At 30.3% G+C, this 23,390-nt stretch overlaps 1 protein-coding gene across 6 annotated transcripts in view; it reads right to left on the bottom strand.

Annotated features, from left to right (window-relative positions):
* Window positions 1-1,943: 1,943 nt before the first annotated feature.
* Window positions 1,944-23,390, bottom strand: part of LOC143255903 (calcium/calmodulin-dependent protein kinase type II delta chain-like) — a 103,577-nt gene continuing 82,130 nt past the window's right edge. For 3 of the 6 annotated variants that reach the window (XM_076512293.1, XM_076512294.1, XM_076512298.1), the window contains 6 exons: window positions 21,843-21,893; window positions 17,956-17,988; window positions 14,217-14,292; window positions 12,486-12,580; window positions 8,682-8,796; window positions 1,944-7,380 (listed from right to left, as the gene is read on the bottom strand). In XM_076512293.1, the coding sequence (XP_076368408.1) occupies window positions 7,251-7,380; window positions 8,682-8,796; window positions 12,486-12,580; window positions 14,217-14,292; window positions 17,956-17,988; window positions 21,843-21,893 (500 nt within the window). In that variant the 3' untranslated portion in view covers window positions 1,944-7,250. The remainder of the gene's footprint in view (window positions 7,381-8,681; window positions 8,797-12,485; window positions 12,581-14,216; window positions 14,293-17,955; window positions 17,989-21,842; window positions 21,894-23,390) is intronic. The other 3 variants (XM_076512297.1, XM_076512296.1, XM_076512295.1) reach the window with 2 other exon arrangements.

Below are 23,390 nucleotides of genomic sequence, written 5' to 3'. Positions count from 1 at the left end.
ATATCAGTGTACATTAGTGGAAAATATTGCTTCAACTAATTTTTTCACACTTTTCCTGTTTCCCGTAAAAATGGTCACAGAGTCTATTTCATGTTTTAACAATTTTCATAATTTCTTATTTATTTTATATTCGCTACTAGAATGCACGAATATTACTAATATTTTAAACCCTGTGTCATGGTGAAGAGCCATTCTGGAATGTGCACAGATCAGCTAAACCAAAGTGATCCGAAATTGTTGGCTATAAATGAGACTTGAGGATCTCGACAGTACCTTTTGCAAAATGCAGACATTAGACAGAGATGGCATTTCCACACTACCTACAGATGCTTCACAGTTGCATTCAAACACGTTGGATGAAACTTTTCTACACACTGACTTCGTACAAAGTACCTTGCATTAGATCCGTACACGTTGAATTATGGGTCATCTGAGAAGATCACTTCTGCTCCATATTCCTATGGCCCATTTGACTCTCATCTTGTTGTTGAGAATGAGTTTTTTCTTGGTTGTTTTGCTAAGAGACTGGCTAAATACAGTTATTTTTTTTAAGTCCAATCACACAGAAATCCATAGAGCTGTATATGAGGACTTGTTCAGTATGTTTTCGTATGGAAAACACCGAATACTTGATTCATTTTTTATCTACTTAACCTGTACGATGGTTTAATGGATGTTATGGAAGCAACATGTGTATACTTAGCTGTTGTCACTTTTACAGATGGAAATATTTCTTGATTACGTTGTGTACCTTTACTTGTGACACATGTACAGCTTTTATCATTTACCTTTGTACTTCCCTCGGTGGACTGAGCAGTTAGCCCAATGTGGCGTTGCTATAAGAACACACACACACACCTTTGTACTTATTTATCATCTGTTAATACCACAATTTACTTACTACAGCCAGGATACGACTTGTTACAGACCTCTTTCTGGATGATCCTATTATCCTAAGATGGTCTGTATTCCTTATATTTTACAACTTAAAGGGTTAGTCATGTCTTGTAAGAAGCTTGATTAAAAAAAAAAACTACACTGCTGCTTCCATTTGGTTTTCATTTTAGCTACCTTATTCACCATATCATGCAATATGTTCGCTATTCATTGCCTCAAATAATACTCTAGTACTGCATCGCAGAAATGTCAATAATGATGGGGTAATTAATTTTTGAATTCATTGAGAGTTTCACTTAACTTTTGCTGCTTTTTCTTCCGGAAATCAAGGGCATACCTTCTGTCTGTTCGCAGGAGGTTTGTTCCCTTTTGGCTCCTTTCCACACATCGACAAAGCTGTTAAAGCCCCCAAGTGTTTCTAATAATGTCACTTACTTAACCATCTATTCATTCAATTCTGAGTGTTCATTATCTCGTTCTGAAAGTGAAGCGTGTCGTTATAGATTCTACCTGTTCTACGACTTCAGTGAAGAAAATGTTACTACGGTATTATGAACCTGTTATTTGTGTCTCGATAAATTGTTTCTGTAAGGTCATCCATCCCGACCTTTTCATCTGTAAGCTTCTTCATAGGTTGTTTCTTCTTCTGAGTATTGTCAAGTTTGTTTTTTTCTTTTCATGCATTATCGAAGAGCGAGCGTGTTTTCTTATAGCAAAGCTACATCGGGCTATCTGCTGAGTTCACCGAGTATTATGAAAGATTCTTATTTTGGTTTTCTGCGATTTCTGTTGTTCAGGCCTTTTCAAACCTTCTAAAACATTTTATCACCTATATACCCATTCATATACCCCCCGTTCCATTTTTTTTTCAATAGCGACATTATTCTCATTTATAATAATTTTTTCTTACTTTAACAATAGAGGTAATCTAATGGTTAAAAAGTTGCAATTCTAACAAATTCTTTTAATGGTTCGTCTTTTCATGCATCAGGTATTTATTTTATACACGTTTACATAACATTTGCTACATTAATAAAACACAAACATTTTCACTAAACATTTTTATTGAACTGACAACTAAATTACAAGATGAAAAAAGTTCAGTACATTGTAAGTAAAGATTAGTATAATGGAAAAAGTATTCCACACTACACAGAAAGTTACATCTTAAGAACTCGTACAAATGAACAGTTTATAATTGTACCCATCATTGCAGACATATGAAAATACTAAAAATTATGAATTTAACAGTTATAAAGATAATAATACAGATTAATGATACTGCTTCTTATTGATCAAGTAACAGTTCATTGGAAATGCACCTTCACACCAGGGGGCCAGAAAAGTTGGCATGCTCAATGTGGTAACAACTTTATGATTGTCTTCATAAATACCTGTCAAAGTCCATGGCAAAACTACACATAATATCAAAACTGGTGGTTTTAATAAATACTTTTAATTTCTTACTTACTCACCTTGTGGCTGTTCTGTGACTAAACTTCTACAGAAATTATGGAACTCCAGTCTTTCAACCTGATTACCAGTCAGGTGAGGTTACACAGACCATTTATTAAAAATTTACATCCAAATAAAATCCAAGTCTACAGACTATATCCAAACCAGGTATTTAATGATGACATATCTAGTCTATAAACACACACAAGAAAGGTAAATTAATAAGATTAGTTAAAGAAATCGCTAATGAGATGATAAACAGTGGAATGTTATGCAAGATAGGTGTATTAATACAAATTATATACAAAATAACATATTACTTCATAAAATAACCTTATAACTAATTATGTTAGTTTGTTTGGTTTAAACGACAAACAGATTAGCTTACATATTTAGCACTGCCAACAATTCTGACCCAATAAATTCAACAATCTGAGGACAAACATTATTTAAGCCACAAAAAAAACAAATGAATACCATTATTCTCTTAATAAAATTAAACTTTCTGTATCTGTACAAAATACATTTTCAGAAAAGACCAAAAACTGTAAAATAGAAATCACAAAACTCTGCAAGTCCACAAAAACAAATACACCACAGTTTAATAGTTTCAAAAAAATATTACATCTCAAAAATACAGATACTGACAAACGATGTTAAGTACTGGTGAATTACAACAAACATAGTGACAAAAATATTAAACAAACAATGTTGATAAGAAATCTAAAAAATACAAGCAATATTCCTGTTGAATTAGTATAAGCTAATACTGCTAAATACATGAGTAGATATGCCACAGTAACTTCTAAATAAAATGATTTGAGTACTTTTGAATCACATGTTAAAAAGTGTTCACTAGCAGGTTACAAAATGAGTAGATTGAAAGCAATACTTAAATTTAACAGATAAATAAAACTCATAAAACAAAACCTGCTTGTCAGTCATTTACAAGATGAGCAGATTAAAAAAGTAACCAAGTATTTAAATTTAAAATGTGTAAAATACCCTCACACTATAAAAAAATAGTGATACAAGGAACTAAAAATACATAAAGAGAAGCTGCAAAAAGTACAGTCATTTTAATCTATGAAAATATTCACCTCGGTTAAAAAGCATGACTAGAGGTAAGCATTGTGTAAATATTAAAACATATGTTACTACTACATATATAACATACAGACAGATACCTGTTATACGATATTTATATCAACTGTTAAAATCTTTAACACAAACGCTACCATACAGTTCTTTGTATATTCAAACTCAGGCTCTGACAGAGTGAAAGCATTTTTTAAAAAATATACAGGAATGGAAATAAAATAGCGTATACATATTTATGGTAAATCATTATAAAACATTACAAAATAACTACATAAAACATATATAACCACTATTTCTTGGTTGTTACTAATCATTCACTTGGTTCCCCATCAATTTAACAACAAATTTACATCAAAAAGAATATTTTAGAGATATTTAGAGGGTCTTACATGACATTAAAAGGCAATATTGCATCCATTTGCAACCACCATTTTCCTAACAGCCTATAGCTGCACTAATTAAGTTAGATAATATAGGGCTATGCATGCAGATCTGCCATTATACTCTCAGCATATGCAAAATAATAGTTTATTATTTTTGACCAGTTAGTGACATCTGCCAAAATAGCAGCTGCTAATAGTATAGTAGATGGGAAAGATTACAAAACTACCGTATGAAAACTACTTCTCAATAATTAATGAATTTACTTTTAAAGAAATAAACTATATTTAAGATGAAGTTTTCATTCTGTTTAATTCACTGATAAGTTTCTCTTTTCAAAAATAACCATTACAAAGTCACACACACACAAGAATTTCCAAAGTTCAAAAGATATGTCATTACGATGTTCCCAATACACAAATATATCTACATAACACATTAAGATGGCTGATCAAACATTCAAAAGTCATTTTGAAAAGGAATGTTTGCGAGTTAAAGATCATACATATATATTTAATATATTTTTAACTATAAACTAGAACTAGTCTCTGTTTAAACTAGTATCAGTAAAATAATGTACCAGGAACCTATAAAATTATTTATTGTAAAATGTAACATGTATAATATTAGTGGTCCATTGAATTATAAAATTTTTATCAGTCACTATGTTCTTACAGTTAAATAAATAAAACAAAATTATGCATATCTTACTATCTTACCGTTTCCTACGTAAGACTACTTGTATATTTCTTACTTCAATACAGTTACTTTTCAAAAACCAAGTTGTACCTTTAAGCCTTACAAAAACGTTTAAAAAACAACCAGTTCACCTTTTAACCTAACTGTTGCATTTTACAAACAGATCTAACCTTCCTGTCACATTTAAAAATGTAGACACAAAACACATTACACCTTATAACTAACAGAATTTCAAAACATAATATAGTTCACCTTTTAATTGAATAATTACATTAAATTTAAAATAAATTTCATTTTTCTTCAAACTGTTACACTTCAAGGAACTGATTATACACTTTCATGTTATGTGTTAGCATTATATTTGACAACAAAATAAAAATGTTCTTGTAATATTAGATTTTTATTTAAACAATGCATTTTTCAAAGTAGTTATGTTTTAACCACATTGTTTAATTTTATGAACTAGTTATATCCTGAAACTTTACAACTGGATTCTCAACAACAGCTTTTAATACCATACAGTTATATTCACAATACTCTTTTACACTATACAGTAACATATTCAACATTCTTTAACACCACACAGTAACACCCTCAATAAGTCTTCAACACCATATAGTTATATTCACAATACTCTTTTACACTATAGAGTAAAATATTCAACATTCTTTAACATCATGAGACTAACACCATACAGTTATATTCATAATACTCTTTTACACCATAAAGTTATGCTCCCAAGTCTTAACCATCATACATTCCCAACAACAGTCTTTAATACTACACTGTTACATTCTCAACAACAAACTTCAGCACTACATTGTAATGTTAGTTTCAATCATCATTGCTGGCCCTGAACACAAGAGAGACAAGTAATTGTTGCCTCATGCCACTCCAAAGGAATAATAACTACTCCCCATATTTATCTGATAGTTTTTTTTTATTTCCTAAACAGGCAGTAAGTTGAGTTTCAATAATAATAATAATAATAATAATAATAATAATAATAATAATAATAATACACGTTTTTTTTGTTGAAGGGGAGGAGGACAATCACCCTTCAACCTTATGCTGCATACAACTTACTTGTGCACCACTGATCCAAATACTCTGTTGCTCAGGGTCTTGCATTTCCTAAGACTAACATACTCAAACATGCTATGAGATTTGAAATGATCCCATTTTTTCAAATTTTCTTTCCAGGAATTTCAAAAATTTGAAAATGATTTTAAAATTCATGTAATAGCCACTTAATACAAACATCACCTTCATAATAACCTTGTTGTTGTTTCAGGTCTTAATGTAGTCTATGCTGGTTTATTTGTACTATGTTCTATTAAAAGTCTTTGCAGAGACAACACTCACATACTGTATTCTGCTCTCATCAATTTTCAAAATTATTTTTCTGTTTTTAAACCTGATAAATACAACGTTTTGGTCACTGTAATTCATGTTGTATAACTTATAATTTTTAAGAATACTACAAAACTCATGTATACTTAGTACCTACACCTTAAATGTTACAATAATAAACCAGTTGAATTTTTATTTTATCCAGAAAATCTTGCTTATGTTACAAACAATTGTAACAAGCTAAACTGACATATTTTACCCATAAAATTCAATTTTATAATAACTACCTAAGAATAAAAAGAAAATATAAAATAAATATACTTAACAAATAAATATATTCAACTGAATCATTGATAACTTCCAGTGTTGGCAGTAGGCAACTTTTCAGATGAACTATGCTCTCAAACACGTTAAGAAATATTCTACCAAGTGTTAGAACATAAATTCTAATAATGAGAAACCAAACCAATCTTGAAATTGATAATTGTTGATTAAAATATCACAGTAATACCATACATCATATTTTAGCAACCACCTTCTAAACAAAAGGTTTCAGAAACTTTATAACATTAACATATTAATATCCAATACTGACTTACATTTACCTAAATAATTAGTGTATGATACTTAAGACAATCCATATAATTATTTAAAAAAACTTCATGCAAGTTTTAAAAAAAGTCACATGTGATGTATAAAAGTAAAGTGTATGATGTAAATCAATACAGAACATATTTTTACTGAATGAAACAAAGCTTTAAATAGATTGTATTGCTTTAAACCAGTCATGTATCCTGCTCTATTAATTAAAGAACAAAAGTCAACTGGATTAAGCACTTCCAAAACAACTAATTTAACACCACAATACACATATTGTGAGAACCTTTAAAAATCTGGTTCAATAATGGAACAACATTATGAAGTGATATGAGATTCTGTTTTAAGCAATCATAACAGCCAGTAATAACCACCAGATAATTTCATATTCAATGATTAATTGTAATATTTAATGATAAAGATTCAGGCCTTTTTGTCTTCTGTCAGAAGAGTTATACTTATGGAATTTACATCACCTTTATTTCTCATAAAAAAAAAAGCTGAGTAAAAATATTAATTTAAGAAATAAGATCACACACACAAAAAATGCTTGTCACTTGTCATACGTGCCTTTAGAAAATTGTGCTTTTCTTGCTTAAATTCCAGGATAAACTGCTGGTAAAATTGCAATTAAAATTCAGTTTACCATATACAAACAGAAAATAAAAACAGTTCCATAGTGTTATCCAAAATACAGAGCAAAGCTGAAGTTTCAAAAAGCAAAAATGCATGAATTAATCAAGAGAAGTTTCTTATAACTTCCTTGTCTACTTGTGGGCCGTGGTATACTGGGATGATCCAGAACCAGACCGATGGAAATGAACATTTTGCCACTTTCCATCCTTTTTATGCCACACCCGAGTTTCTTCTGATTGTTGTGTATGAGCAATTCCAGACCTAACAGAGAAAAGAAATAGATTATTAAACAAAAATGAGATATTTGAATCTAGTTATTTAAAAAAAAAAATCTTAACTTGTGTTACACAAACTTGGCTTGCTACTAAACATCTAAATTATTAGTTGCAAAACATTGAAAAATGCAATCTTCTCTGGCATCAAGGTTATATCAAGTTTATGAAACTGGTGTCATATGTGTAGAACCATTGAGCAATATTCCATACTTACTGAAATACCTGCTGACGAGCATAAGAGTAATGCTGAAAATATTTAAAACACTGGTAGAAATCAGAAATATTCCTCACTTGAACTTTATATGAATGACTAAATCCACACTTTTGGTTATGTTTATTTTTTGTTATTATTCATTTGTTACCAAATTCTCATTCTGTTAGACATTGATAAAACCACAACCTAAGTTCCCTTTTTGTGAAAAGATATTTCACAGGACATTCTGTATCAATATTAACAACATTATTTTTTTTTCTGGTTAAACTAATGTTTACCTTTATTTGGTAGCAACTTTTATTTTAAATTCCATAGCATTATATTTTCCTTTAAAGAATCTCATGGAAAGTGGATTAACAACACTAATAAAACATTGTTCTTCAGTTGTTGCTTAAGACATTTTGAAATTTATAACATTATTCACTTTTCACGTTGAACATATTAATGAACATTTGAGTATTACTCTTTCCTGATGTTTTTCTTACTTCCTAAATTACTATGTGTTTGACACAGTTTACTTGAAAGTATCTAACCTTACACTATGTAACACAAATTTTGTTTCTGGATAGTACGTGTTATTTCTTAATTGCTTATGTTGTAAAAGTACAGAAAATGACCATTATTCCCTTCAAACTTTGCTTTTGTGACCTAGATAATGAAATTAACCTATTTTCTATATAAAATGGGCAAATTTGCACATTTTCATTTACATAAGATCTGAATAAAACAAAAACAACATATTAATCAAGATTTACATGTATTTATACTAAAGTTATACAAAAATGTTTAGAAGTGAGTAGTTTTTTGAGATTTGTGACTGTAATGTAAATCACTTTCATGTATCAGCCCCCAAATATAGTCTCCCATCATGATTTTGTTATACAGGTCTTATACAGACTAATGAATTAGTCACAAGAGCATAACTTGGAGAGAAAAATAGGTGTTTTCCATTTACTTCAGGCATAATCAATTGGGAAATAACACTTTCTGCCCAGGAACAAGAAAGAGTAAAAATTAGTTACATAGTGTAATCAAATAAAAATATGAGAAATTAATCCTTTGTTTACACTTACTTGTCCATGTACTGCACAAGTCTCACGTATGCAATGCATGCAGCATCATCTCCGAGAAGGTGGACAGTTGGATTTAGAATAGTGGTATTGAGAGCTTTGCAGTACTTTCCCGAAGCTAAAATAATAAATTGAGCAAATACAAAAGCCATAAAACACTGATCACAAGTTTTTCAAAAGAGAACAGTGAGCAGTAAAAACTGAGTCTGAATTTAAAAATAATTATTTAATTACATAAATCAGCAAAAGGTTTGAAATTTGGTGATTAAAAAAACAAACCACTGTGAAACAAGTATTTCTCTCAATTAAATTTGTGTGATCTCATGTCTCACAAAATGTATGCAGAAAAATTTGTGCCATGTGAGCCAGACACTAATGAAGGCAATATTTTTCATCACAGGTAAATGAAAAAAAAATAAAGATAATACAATATATGAAACAGACAGCAAGAGCAACAGAAGATAAAATATAGATGTAGAGATGGTCTTATACATGGTACAAAAACTGACGTTTTAAAGTAACAAACTTGTGTGAGAGAGTAACGATTGAACAAATTGGACACTAATAGACATGCAAGTGTGTTTGTGGGAGATTGACGAGTGAACAAATTGAACATTAATTATGATAGAAATAACTGTGTGTATGGAGAGGAGAGATTAATGAGAGAACAAATTTACTCTGTTTAGTGAAGAGTCATAGAATGAATTATCTGACCACTGTTCTTTGCTGGGAATCAAACCCACATTTTAGCAAATTATGATGAGAAAGAAGAACAAGATTTTAATGTAAATGTAGTAATAATGCATTTTAAGAACACAAAAGCACTTAATGTATAGCTTGAGACTGACAGCAGAGGATACAAAAGAGTTGACAAATTTCATGTACATTAACTAACAACTTTGAAAGCACAATTAAATAAAAATTTGAGAATGATTTAAAAATAATTAAAATTGTTACAATTGAAATCATTTGATGAGTTATCCTGTTTTTTAGCTAATGAAATTATGTTTTTAAATACTTCAACAACTGTTTCATTTTATAAAAGCAATTAGAAACGTCTGTGTAAAACTTAACTCCATAAACCAATTTCAACAGGAATACACTGTATATACAAATATACACATGATGTATTGTAATGTGTGCACAGTTGGTTTTCTACTTTTAGGCCTAAATCTTTAATAAATAAAACATGTTCTACTTGCATTTACCTGAAAAGTAATGCAAAAGCAAATAACTTAAAAGGATATACAACAGGAAAAACACAGTTCAAACATAACATGGTTTCTTTCTAAGTCTCTATTTAATAGTTCTGTAGTATAATGTGTTATATTTTATATACATTTGTGATTTATTTTATGATATTATGCTAACATCTGGCACATATCCAACAATTTAACCTACAAATTTATAACATCCATTCATGGACTACACTAACCTGAAGACAAGTTGACCACAGAAAATATTGTAACATTTATTAACTGATCTGATGTAATATTTGTGAATTTATCAACTATTCTCACTGTTTCTTCTTCACTACTACTACTACTTAGTAATGTGCACTATTCTCACTGTTTCTTCTTCACTACTACTACTTAGTAATGTGCACTATTCTCACTGTTTCTTCTTCACAACTACTACTTAGTAATGTGCACTGTTCTCACCGTTTCTTCTTCACTACTACTACTACTTAGTAATGTGCACTGTTCTCACTGTTTCTTCTTCACTACTACTACTTAGTAATGTGCACTATTCTCACTGTTTCTTCTTCACTAGTACTACTTAGTAATGTGCTGAAAACCTTTTTTTTAGAAATGCCCACAAGAAGTCAAAGAGAGCAAGGTCACAAGAATGTTGCAGACATTCATATGGCTCTCTGGAGCATTCCATCAAGTAGGAAACACCATTAACCTACCAACTACTAATCTCTATGAAAACAAGTATGCCATATATTATGAATAGCTTACAAATATTTCATACACATTTATAGCAGCCACAGTGGGTTAAGATAATCCTCCTGTAAAGAGGAGGACCATTATCTTGTTGGAAATAAATGTCATGGTTAGGATCCAGATAAATATTACCTGAAGGAAGAATAATTTCATCTTGAAGCATCTCTAAATATTTCAGTCCATTTAACTTGTAGTCCAGATAAAAAAAAAAAAGGGACAACAACATGGTAGCCCATTCTCATGATGCATCTTTTCTTAACTTCAGTAGCAATAGTTAGTTCAATTCACTTCTCCATTTATATAGAATGATGCTTTGTCAGAGAAGCAACTGTGAGCCACCAAATTGTCACTGTTTTGAATGTGTGATGGAAAGTTTGTTTGTTTTTGAAATTCTTGTAAAAATTCCACAAGGGCTATCTGTCCCTAATTTAGCAGTACAAGACTAGAGAGAAGGCAGTTAGTCATCACCACTCACTGCCAACTCTTGGGTTACTCTTTTGCCAACAAATAGTGGGGTTGACCATCATATTATAATGACACTACAGCTGAAAGGGTGAGCATGTTTGGTGTGATGGGGATTTCAACCTGAAATCCTTGGATTACAATTCAAGTGCCTTAACCACCTGGCCATGCCAGGCCATGATGGAAAGTAGCAGGTAAACAAGCTGAACACAATTATGACAAACATGTATATGTGTGTGGGGGAGAATAACAGATGCTCTGTCAGAGAAGCAACTGTGAGTCAACATCATGAACTTTTCAAAAAATTTCAAGTTGTCTCTGCCTGCGTCAACGTCCACAAATTCTTGAGAAATGTGGTTCTTACTTTTATGGATGGAACTTGTTTATCACTAAATTCCTGACCACATACCTATGTGACACACCCATTTAGTCAACCAGTTTGTGTGTGGACTACTGAGGATTTTGCATTACTGTAGCATCTGTAACTTCCAGATGAATTTTTACTAGAAATATTTCACTGCCTTCCTGAATGAGGTTGATTAATCACACTACTAGTTGGAAGAAATTTTGTCACAATTTAATCAATGGTAGTGCAACTTAGCTGTGGCCATTCAAGACGATGTTTGGTAAGAAATGCTGTTATGACTCACTACGAGTTGTATTCTTTGGCCCAAATCATTATAATATAAATGAGTTCTTGAAGCATTAGTCATTCTCACAATATAATTACCATAAAAATCAACAGACAAACATACAAACACCAGACAATGAGAATAAACCAAGAGATGTCAAGGAGTACAAATTTATAAGACAAAACAAAAAGCATTATAATAAATCTGGAAAAACCATGGAACAAAATTATGTGAAAAGTAACACGTTGATAAACTTCACTTTACATGAAATAAAATAATAAACAAAACAGAAGACACTTGCAAACAGAATAAGATCACATTAAAATATAACTATGATTGAATTGAATCTCATGATAATATTTTATGTTGAATGTGTTTTTAATCATATAATAGTTATGAATCTATGGAATAATTTTGTCATATTTAGCTTTTAAGACAACATTTGAACAAAATAATAGAAAATGCTGCACTCTCAACATCCATGTAGAAAAATGTTACAGTCCACTGATAAGAATCAGAAACTGAAATAGCTCCTTGGAACATCTCCACACCTGTCTAAATAACACAGCCATGTTTTTTTATAAACCTGTACATATTATAATATAGAATGCAAGGAGCCTCAAAACAAATAAAAAACAAAAAAAAGAATGCCTGATGAAGTACAGTTATCAAATTAAAACATCGGGATATTTTAAAGTACAACACAAAGTAAAGCACAGTAACAAATACAACACCAAATACTATAAAGTTGATTATGAAATTACCATTGTCAAAGTAAAACTTGTGAAATTCCATTCCTTCAACTAAGTTACCTAAAGCTTCTGGTTCAAATGCAGTCATCTGAGGATCACAGTATTTTCTGAAATAAATAAGATAAATATAATACCCTCTCCATACAAAAACAACTCTATTTCAATTTTTTAAAAGTCAACACTTATCACAAGCTTCTTAGCTGTCAACTCACTCTTCTTTATTTCGACACTTAATTTAATAAATATTGTATCTCAGAATGACTGGTATGCGCATTAACACTTTATTTGAAAAGGAGGGAATGATGTTTCGACCTTCCTATGTCATCTTCATTACAGTTGACTGCAGAGGTGAGAAATAGATAGCAAAATAATTGCACAGATGGATGCATCCCTTTCCCATGTTGCCAAAGACTTAAAAAGAAAGGACCTATCAGGATACCACAGGATTTCTAAGGAGAGAGTTACTGGCATGTTTGTAGGACTTTCTAACTTATCAAAGACATGTCAGCAACCAAAAATATACATACTTTCACCAGGAGGCTGAAAACCAAGGCAAACAAACAAAGGAAGTTACAAGATCTATCTACCTCCATCATGCAATAAAAGAGTAAATCTCTAAGCCCGAATCAGAAAAACAATGAAGGAGAAGCTAAATATTTCCTCCCCTTCCACCAAAAACAGAGAAATAGACTCAAAGTGGACAACAAAAAGCCTCAAAAATCTCACAAGTCCAAATGATTAATTGTAAAAAAAAGGAGATGGATGCAAATCAAACTCATGAAATCAAATTAAGTAAAGAAAGTTGTCAAAAACAGAATCCAAATTCCCCCCCACAAGATCAGTAAAAATGGAAACTTTGAAGTCCTAGTAAAAACTCCCCATGCCAAATGAATATCTCCATCTCTCAGCAGCTAAAAACATGGAAAGTTCCATCGGAAAGTGACCCTCCCAACTGCAGAGATATGTTACATAACATAGGAGTGAATGAGGTCAGGTTAGCCATTTTGTTGACAACTGAAATATCAGAATTCATATGTGCAAATACTGTGTTTAATTTTTATTTTTTGGAAATTATAATTGTACTGAATTCTACAAGGTAGCTTAAAAACCACAATCCATAGCAGGACGACTTGTACCACATTGTCAGAGAAAACCATCAGAGAATGATAGGACTTGGAGACACAAATATAAATTATGGCAGAGAAGGAGTCATCTTCAGCTAAAATGGTTTTATTTTTCTAACAAGGTGGAATGGGTTGTCTTCATAAGTGGTGGACACTGCTAATTTAGAGTTTACGGGAAGTTTTCATATACATCTGAATTATAATGGCTGGCTTTGAGTTTTATTTTTATTTTAAAATTCAATTTAATGGATGGAACAGCCTAGATGAACCAACAGGTCTGTTACTGTTCTTATTTGTATTTCACACAACAAAAAAATTACTGAATAACTCTGTCAACAGAATTATTAAAGTCCTTAAAAACATTATTTAGAGATACCATTCTTTTCTTTTTTACTCAAGACAAAAAACTAATAAACAAAACTCTCCATTAAATATACAAACAGCATTATTTAACAGCTTTAACACAAATTATTTTTTTATCATTATTTAAAGGCTGTAAAATCTTTCTGTGATTAAGAAAATAGTTTTAAGATAGCCAATAGAGCACACTTTATAGTATCCTATATGTGATAACATAACAATTGCTGAAACATTAAAATATTATACATTCTGAACTTACGTGTAACTTTCAAAATCACTAGTATTGATTGCCTCAATTAGTTGCTCTGTAATTTTGATGATTTCAGCTTTGCGTGCTGTAAAACATTTTTTACAATTAGAAACAACTATTTTATTCATTCATGTTACAGTCACACAAAATATCCATTTATCTACAAATGATTTTTCCTCATTCTGTAAAACTAAATCATAACTATTAAGAACATAACTGTGAAAGACACTTAAGTACAGATCATTCAACTAAATGTATTCTAAGTAATACATTCATTACATACTAGTTGGACTTTTTAATGTAATAATAAACTTACATAGCATTAATAGTGGCATACATACAGTTAAACACATGCTGATACTCTACTAACTAAAATATAATTATGCCATCAGCCTAAATATTCTTATAGAAACTATAACTTACAATTGCACCAAGTTAAATTATAAATACAAATAACATGAACATATAAACAAGACACAGTAAGAAAATGATTCTCAAATGTCTTATCTACAAACCCAACTTGTGAGTTTTCGTATTAAGAAAAGAGACTCTTGGGCAGTGACATGTAGAAAGTAAAAGAAAAATCTGAAATGATATTCCTAGATTCATCTACTTTTAAATCTGCAATGGACAAATCAAGAGAAATATGGCTAAAACATATCTGCACTCAATATGAAGTTTTCTGAAATTACAGGACTTTAAACATACTTAAACTGTTTTGACTGATGTTTCTATTGAAACAACCACTATATATTCAACCTGATTTACTATTGTGCCATCTTATGTGAAAATCACAAAACATGTATAACTGGGATGATTCCATTTAAATATTGTCGCTTTGAATGATGTAAAAAAATAAGTTAACACAATTTAGCTGTTTTATTCACGTAGTAATTTTTATAAAGTAGCCAATAGAAGATAATCCACTAATAAAATGCAGCTAATAGTTTGAAACTTCATTCAATTTCATAGATGTCATTTTACTTGTTTTTTTACTTGCTTACTAAATAAAATACATAATAGAGAGTTTTGAGTTTAATTTTTTTAGGTAAATATATATGTATACATGTCAGTATTAACCTGTAGAGAATTTGTTTAAGTTTAACAGTCGTTAAGAATTTAAAATGAATACACATACTAAGTGTCAATATGTTATTCTTTATAGAGTTCTAATGTAAACATTAAATATCATATACAATGTACTTAAGACTAAGTATGCTTCCAAACTGAATCTATAACACATCTTCCTACAAATGACATCTAGCAGCATATAATTTAAAACAATTTTTTTTATATATGTTACATATATTTGTTTCTTTGTTTTCAAGCACAAAACTACACATTGGGCTGTTTGTGCTATGCTTATCACAGGTATTTAAACCAGGGTTTTAAGTTACAAGCCTTTGTACATACTGCTGGGTTACTATTTCATGATGGATTTGATTCCCATATTATAATGGGAATGTCATAACGGTCATCCATTTATCAGTAGTTGGTGGCCAGTGGTAACATTATTCTCCAAATGCCAGTACTGAGAAAAATCTAATCTTTAAACCAGCAGTTGTGTGCACAACTGACTGGCTTGATGTTTTATTTCAAAATATTCATCCATAATTGGTATGGTAATAACTGTACATTTCTAAACAAAATAGTAATAGGTTTAATAATCCACAATGATGAGAAAATCCACTTATAGAGAAAATTATATATTTAAAAATGGCTGGTATGGGTATAGAAAGCACTAGAGGAGTGAACAACGTTTTGACCATCTTCGGTCATTGTCAGGTTCACAAAGAAAGGGTTACTGACCGGTAGCTGACCACATGTTTGAAGGCAATTGTGTAATTGAGTGTACGAAAGTAGAGGGTGTGCTTAGATGTTGGACATTTATTAATATATGTATAAAGGTGTTCCTTTGAATTGATTTATTTTGGGCTTGAATTGTTGTATGAGTAAGGCTTCTTTAATTTGGCATTTGTTTATGTTTGTTTCTTTATTTAGCATTTGGGTGTTTTCTATGGTTATGTTGTATTTATTTGAAAACGTATGAAGGTGACTTGTTGTGTTCTTTGAACCTGGTTTCTATTTTTCTACTTGTTTCTCCAATATAGAAGTCGTGGCAGTTATCACATTGCATTTTATAAATAATGTTGGTGTTGTGTTAGTCAGTGTAGTTTTTACATAGTAGAGACCTTAGTTTTATGTCTGGTTTTTGAATAAGTTTAGTATTAACTGGAATGCCATATTTTGTTGCTATTTTTTGCCAAAAGTTAGTTATTTTTTTGTTGATGTTGGGAATATATGGTATGCACCCGTATATGGTTTTGTGATTTTTTAAATCATGGGGTATATTTACTTTTGTATATTCAAAAACCAGACACAAAACTAAGGTCTCTACTATGTAAAAACTACACTGACAAACACCACACCAACATTATTTATAAAATACAATGTGATAACTGCCACGACTTCTATATTGGAGAAACAAGTAGAAAAATGGAAACCAGATTCAAAGAACATAAAAAGTCACCTTCACACGTTTTTGAACACTGCAAGTCAAATAAAGGCAACATAACCATAGAAAACATCCAAATGCTAAATAAAGAAACAAACATAAACAAATGCAAAATTAAAGAAGCCTTACTTATACAACAATTCAATACAAAGGAACACCTTTATACCTATATTAATAAATGTCCAACATCTAAGCACACCCTCTACTTTCCTACACTCAATTACATAACCGTCTTCAAACGTGGTCAGCTACCGGTCAGTAACCCTTTCTTTTTGAACCTGACGATGACTGAAGAAGGTCAAAATGTTGTTCACTCCTCTAGTGCTTTCTCTACCCACATAAGATGTTTTTAAATATATAATAGTAACAGGTTTGCTCCTCTTATCTGAAAACAAAAGTGAAAATAGTGTCATGTTGGAAAATCTCTGATGTTTATCTGATAAATGGTTTTAGAGTACATGTTGGGCAAACAGAAGTAGTGGACTACTTACTGAAAACAGAAATGCTAATTTGGTAGTGACAAATTGCAGATATTAAACTGTAATCATACAAATTGTATTACTTCTTAAAGTAATAAGGTTTATGTTTGGTTCTTTCCATACATGCAAGAGAATAGCTGTTAAGGAAAAATAATTCCATTTAGTCAAAAAAAAAACTTTTAAAACAACAATCATGAAAGAAATCCATCAGAGTCATATACATAAGTCATCTGAAATAGCAATAAGTAAGAAAAACAAACAACAACAACACTCAAGCACTAGTAAAGAACATTAAATAACAAACATTACATTAGTTTTATTTTACTCCAAAAATAATACTTTTATTTTATCAACCTTAAATGTACAATCTCTTATATTTCTGAAAAAAATGAAACCAATATATTAAAACTTGTATTCATAAATCTAGAATGTGTACATTTTACATAAAATAGAAAAAGTATCGGTAGGAAAATCAACCCCAGCTTACAGAAAAATGGTAAAAATTAATTTAATGACATAAAAAAGTTAAAATATTTTAAACAGTAAAAACAAAAGATCAAATGTAAAGGTAGCATGCCAAAATCGCAAAATATCTTTGTCAAGAAAAGTGAACAACACTTTGTAGTTTACTTAACTCTACAGTAACTGTTTGTGGATAAATATGAAAGAAAAAGACAGACTCACAAAAAGCAACAACAAGTGTTGCAAGCTGTTGATAATGAAAGTGCAAACTGTTACACAACATTATACTCACGTTCTGATGTATAACCATTATTGATCCTTATGGCTACAGTAACAAGAGAGACAGGAAAGTTTATAAAAAACATTTGACAAATAAGAATGAAGAAGAAGAAAGAGATAACAAGTTGGAATATTAAAACTATGAAATTATTATACAGAGCCTGAATACAATGTGTTGAAAACTCTCACTTATTGAGTAAATAAAAACTTGTGTGAACCTAATAAATTAAATTACTTTTGTTGCATTACTGGTTAAAACCTGATGTCAAAAGCAGGCTTCTTAGCTATAGCAAAATATTACAATGTTAGTACTGTGAATACTAGCAACTGACAATACATAATTCTTTCATTACCTTGCCTGATTAAACATTTTCTGAACACAGCAACTCAACACAGTTTTTAACACATTTTCTTTTTATGACATAGTGTTTTAAAAAGATGATCCCTTCTTTATCAGTGAAGGTGGAGGCATGTAAACTAAATTAAGCAAGAAGTGTTTATCACAGATATAAGTAACTAACCAGTTAACCAATAAAGTGTGATGAAGTAATTCGTACTTTGAGTTGAGAGGCAGTGAAAAAAGGTTCAAGATCTTGGACAGTACAGTTTAAAGGTAAATAAAATGAAGTTAGAAGCTACAGAAAAACCCGCAAGAAATTAACTGACAAGTGGAAATAACAAGAATAATGAGAGGACATGGAACCACTTTCTGTATATTTTTAAAACTGAATACGTTAATTTTACTCACAACTTAAAGGAAAAAAGCTGAAACTATATTATTTAGTTTTATAATTTATATTTTTCACTGTTCATTTTTTTATTGTTAATTTCTTTAACATTCATGTTACATATTTTTCTTCCAATACAATATTTTAGAAGCTATCTGCTGTACTCATCTTCTGAGAATGTATTGTAGAATCACCTATTAATTGCCTGATTAGTCATATTATACAAACATTGTAACTGTTAGTTCCTGCTTAGATCAGTTTAAACAGTCTTTCCTTTACCCACTTTCTCTGTGTTGAGGAAGACACCAACCTTTGTAAATGTTCAAGACCATGAGGCCATTTATTTGGATTTTTGTTATTTACATTCCATGGTATTATTGCACACTTTTTTTTAACACCAATACAACATGGAACAGTAAATGTAGCTCTCAAAATTACCTCAAATCATTACATTTACTCATTAACCCACCAGAAAACCAGAGAGAGATTTGAAACAAAGAAAAAATTAAAAGCATGCATGTTAGTTTTTCTTTTATCACAAAAGCAAATGAAGAAATAACATGTTAACAGATAAAGTAGTCACTAAACATAATAAACCATAAATTGAAATATGTATTAAAACCTATATTTCTTAAAGAAATATTAAAAACCTTATTTGACCATTACTACTAGGCTAAATTTAAACAAACACAGTTTTCAACACTTTTATATATAAAGTAGTACAATATCTGAATCTTTGTTTGAAAATGAAGTAAAATAAAACTAAGAATTGCAGTTTATCAGAAAATAGTAAATTATGAATTTATTTTTTAAGCTTAAATATTTTTGCTTTTTTTTTGTATGACAACATAGGTAAAGATTTAACCTATAAGATGAAAGACAAATTAAATGTTCAATTCATGGCTGACTTCATACTATCTTTTATTGTTGTGTATGGTAAAGTTGAGTTCAAACTTGTTTTCATGTACACACAAGGTGTTATTGTTTTAATGTAATTTGAAATGGGATGTGTATTAATGTAAAACAAATTTACTAATAGTTCAGCCTACAAATTTCTTTTTTATTGTGGTGTTAATCTTGACTATCAAACTTTACCTTAGTTTTTACTTACATGTTCAATTTACTATTAGTAATTCTATTAAATGTGGTTTTTATCTTTTAAATTAATTGCAGGATGTAACTGATGAAACCTAACCAATAACTTCTCCTTTTACCTACTAATAGTGGTCTGTTTGACCAGATCCTACCATAAGTTACAACAAAAACTATCATTACATATTGACATCTTAATTGAGAAAAAGAATGAAGGTAAAAAGAAAATAAGAGACGTTTTTAACAAGACAGTTCACGAGAAAAGGCATCCATGTCTGTCCATTTTATTTTATTGTTATTTTTTGCAAGTCAACTGTAAAAATATTATTAATAAATGTTTTCTGCATGTAAATAAACTTTTCAGCTTACATGGGAACAAAACAAAATTACATTATTTTGGCCATCAATTTTTTTGTTTACGCAAACATTTTAGACATGTACAATAGCATACAAGTAATACAGAAATATCAGGATTGTTAATGTGTGCACTTGTACTACCAGATTCTAGGTCTTATATTAAGAAGGAAAAGTGATTTGGTTAGCATAATTAATATTTGGTAATTAGAAGATATGGGTGAGTTTACACTGGGATGGGCTAAATATCTAAAACATGATACTATGTATGATACAAAAAAATACTAGTACATGCAAAAAAAAAAAAAATTCAAAGCATTTTTTTTTAAAATTAAAGAATGGCAAGTCATACAAACCTTTAGTTGAGAAAATATTCAAGAAATTAGAAGTAGATCATTTACACCAGCACAAACTTCATTTATTTCTCTGATAAAACTACATGACACTATTGTTTGCTAAGCACAAGAAGTGCCAAGCATCCTTCACCAATGTCAGGATAAAATTGAATGATGAGGCAAAATGTGCAAGACAGGATAGAGAATGTCTTGCCAGGGATATAGCACATTATGAAACTGAAGCTATTAATATGTAAACAAATTTGAAAGTATATAAAAGATACCAACATACTGCTAAGTGAAACTTGTACTAGTAATAACACTGTCAATTTGTCAATATCAAGATGTGGCTGAGATACATAAAGGTGCTGTAACTGATTATTTCTTAGAGCCATTGGGAAACTAGCATTTCAGAAGCAGTCATTTCGTTGATAGCACAACTACCTTAGACTGATGACACAACCCAAACATACATGCAAATTGCATTATAGTCCTTGTTTTACAACAGATACAAGACAGTTTGTTAAACTTTCAAGTGTAGAGGTCTAATGCATACTTATTTTGTCAGTAAGAGCTTCTCTATTATGGGATCCCCAGAAGATAATAAAGTCCCCCATACATTTTTGTTAATAAACAATTTATATTTTGTGTCTTCTCACAATACTTCAGTGTGTATGCTTTGAACTGAAAACAATATATAATACATTATTACACTCAACTCTTTTCTATCTAGTGTGTTCTCGTCATGCATGTTCTGAAAAAGTCATAACTACCATGGCAAAGGTCCAATATTTGCCAGACAATATCTCCACAACCCAAAGGTGCATCACATTTCTTTTAATACATTCTTCATATCTTGATACTGATGTATAATGAACATAAATTCTATAGACTCAAACAATATAGCCTAACCAATTAATTTTCAAAAGTAAATCAAAATATAAAAAGAAAATGCCCTTTTTCATGAATCAGCTGTGTGCGTGCGTGCGCGTGCATATCTATTGTTGTATATTTCTATGGTAAAGAACCTGAACAAATAGATACTAAATATTACCAGTAAATTTTATGAAGCAAAAGTTAAAATCATTAACATGAGCTTGTTTATTTTACATTAACTAAAATAAAATCTTAAAAGATAAATTATTTGTATTAAGACATATTTTTTTGCCAACAACAAAAACAGAAAATTAATCAACTAACAAGAAGTATATTAAACAAATTTTGTTAGGTGAGAACATTTTTCTAAGGAACACAGACAAATTATGGAAACTAATTAGCTTTACACATGTAACATATACCTATCAAGAGCTATTTAAAATGATAAATGAAAAGGCAGTTAGAAGTTGGAATTTTCAAGATTAAGAAATAGGGGAATGTTGTGGCCTACATACCTGAGTCCACGTGAATAACCGTTTTACTTCTTTCAGGCCCTGAGGGACCATCTAAGAGTAGGAGAACGAAAAAGGCAGAGAGTATTGAAGCAAAGAAAGATCCAACCAAATGTTTGATCCATCAGTTAAAAATAAGATGTTCCCAAATAAACAGAAGGATAGACATCAAACTTTCAGGCAGTTTAGATAAAAGTGGGTTTATGCCATGCTAATATCATATGTGACATAAATACAGTACACGTACATAAACATCAAAACAACATAACACAAAATGCAAGGCAAGTGCAAAAGTTTTCTATTTCATTGTTAGATTAATACTCCAAGTATATACAAGTCATTTTTGAAAGTGTATAAACTAAGACATTTAAAATTTGTTAGTAGTTCTAAGAGATCTTAAAGATTAAAAAGTTCCAGATATCCAAGCTTTCCTAAGTACCACTATCCACTTTATGTAATGTAATAGTATAACAATCAGTGACAAGAGAGAACCAAATTCTCACTACTCTTCTGGAAAGTTTATGTAATACAGCAGTACAACAACCAGTGGCTACAGAGAACTAAACTCTTACTACTCTTATAACAAGTTTATGTAATGTAATATCATAACAGTGACAAGAGAAAGCCTAACCCCTACCACTCTTATAGTAGTTCATGTTGTGTAACAGCATAACAATCAGTGTCAAGAAAAAACAAACTCTTACAGCATGTAATGTAATAGTAAAACAACCAGTGGCAATAGAGAACCAAACTCTTAACTACTCCTATAACAAGTTTATTTTATGTAATAATATAACAATCAGTGACCAGAGACAACCAAACATTAAAGTACAACAACCAGTGGCTAAAGAGAAACAGATATCATTATCAACAAAAGACAATAATATAAAAACCTAATCTTCATTACTAAATGTACAACCATGTAAATTGATCAATCAATTTGTCCTCAGCTATTTTTTTCCTGTCCACTACCATAACAGTTAGTAGTTCAAGGGCAAAATACATATAAAAAGCCTATATTACATGCATATCTTTCACAATTACAAAAAGTATGAAACTCATATTCTACACATCCCTATAAAATACAAGGAATTCTTGCGAACACAAAAGCAGTAAGATACCAAAATTCCATTTAGTCTATATCAAGGTTCACACTTCAAAAATAGTAATAAGATCAATTAACCCAAAGTAAAAACAGGTCTTTACAACTATCAAGCTCTCAAACATTAAAAAATTCTGTCCCTAGGAATCAATTCCCTTACACAAACATATGCAACTTTCATGCACTTCCAGAATCAGGTGGCATACCTGAAGTGAATTATTCACAACTATAAAACAATTTAAATTTTATGATTTTATTTGTACTATAACCCCACATATTTAGGAAAGACAGTACTTAAAAACTACTTATTGTGGAACAATAGCTTCAAATCTTCACAACATTCATGCAAAACTATATTAAATAAAGTGACATTATTAATAAATAAGGGCCTATTTTAAACTTTCTAATCAGCTATAAAAAAAAGTACAAATCATAAAAATGAGGCATAA

Source organism: Tachypleus tridentatus, chromosome 7 (genome assembly GCF_004210375.1).
Source record: "Tachypleus tridentatus isolate NWPU-2018 chromosome 7, ASM421037v1, whole genome shotgun sequence".
Classification (NCBI taxonomy): domain Eukaryota; kingdom Metazoa; phylum Arthropoda; class Merostomata; order Xiphosura; family Limulidae; genus Tachypleus; species Tachypleus tridentatus.
The sequence above is the reverse complement of the archived record's forward strand: the minus strand, read 5'-3'. Positions and strand labels throughout refer to the sequence as shown.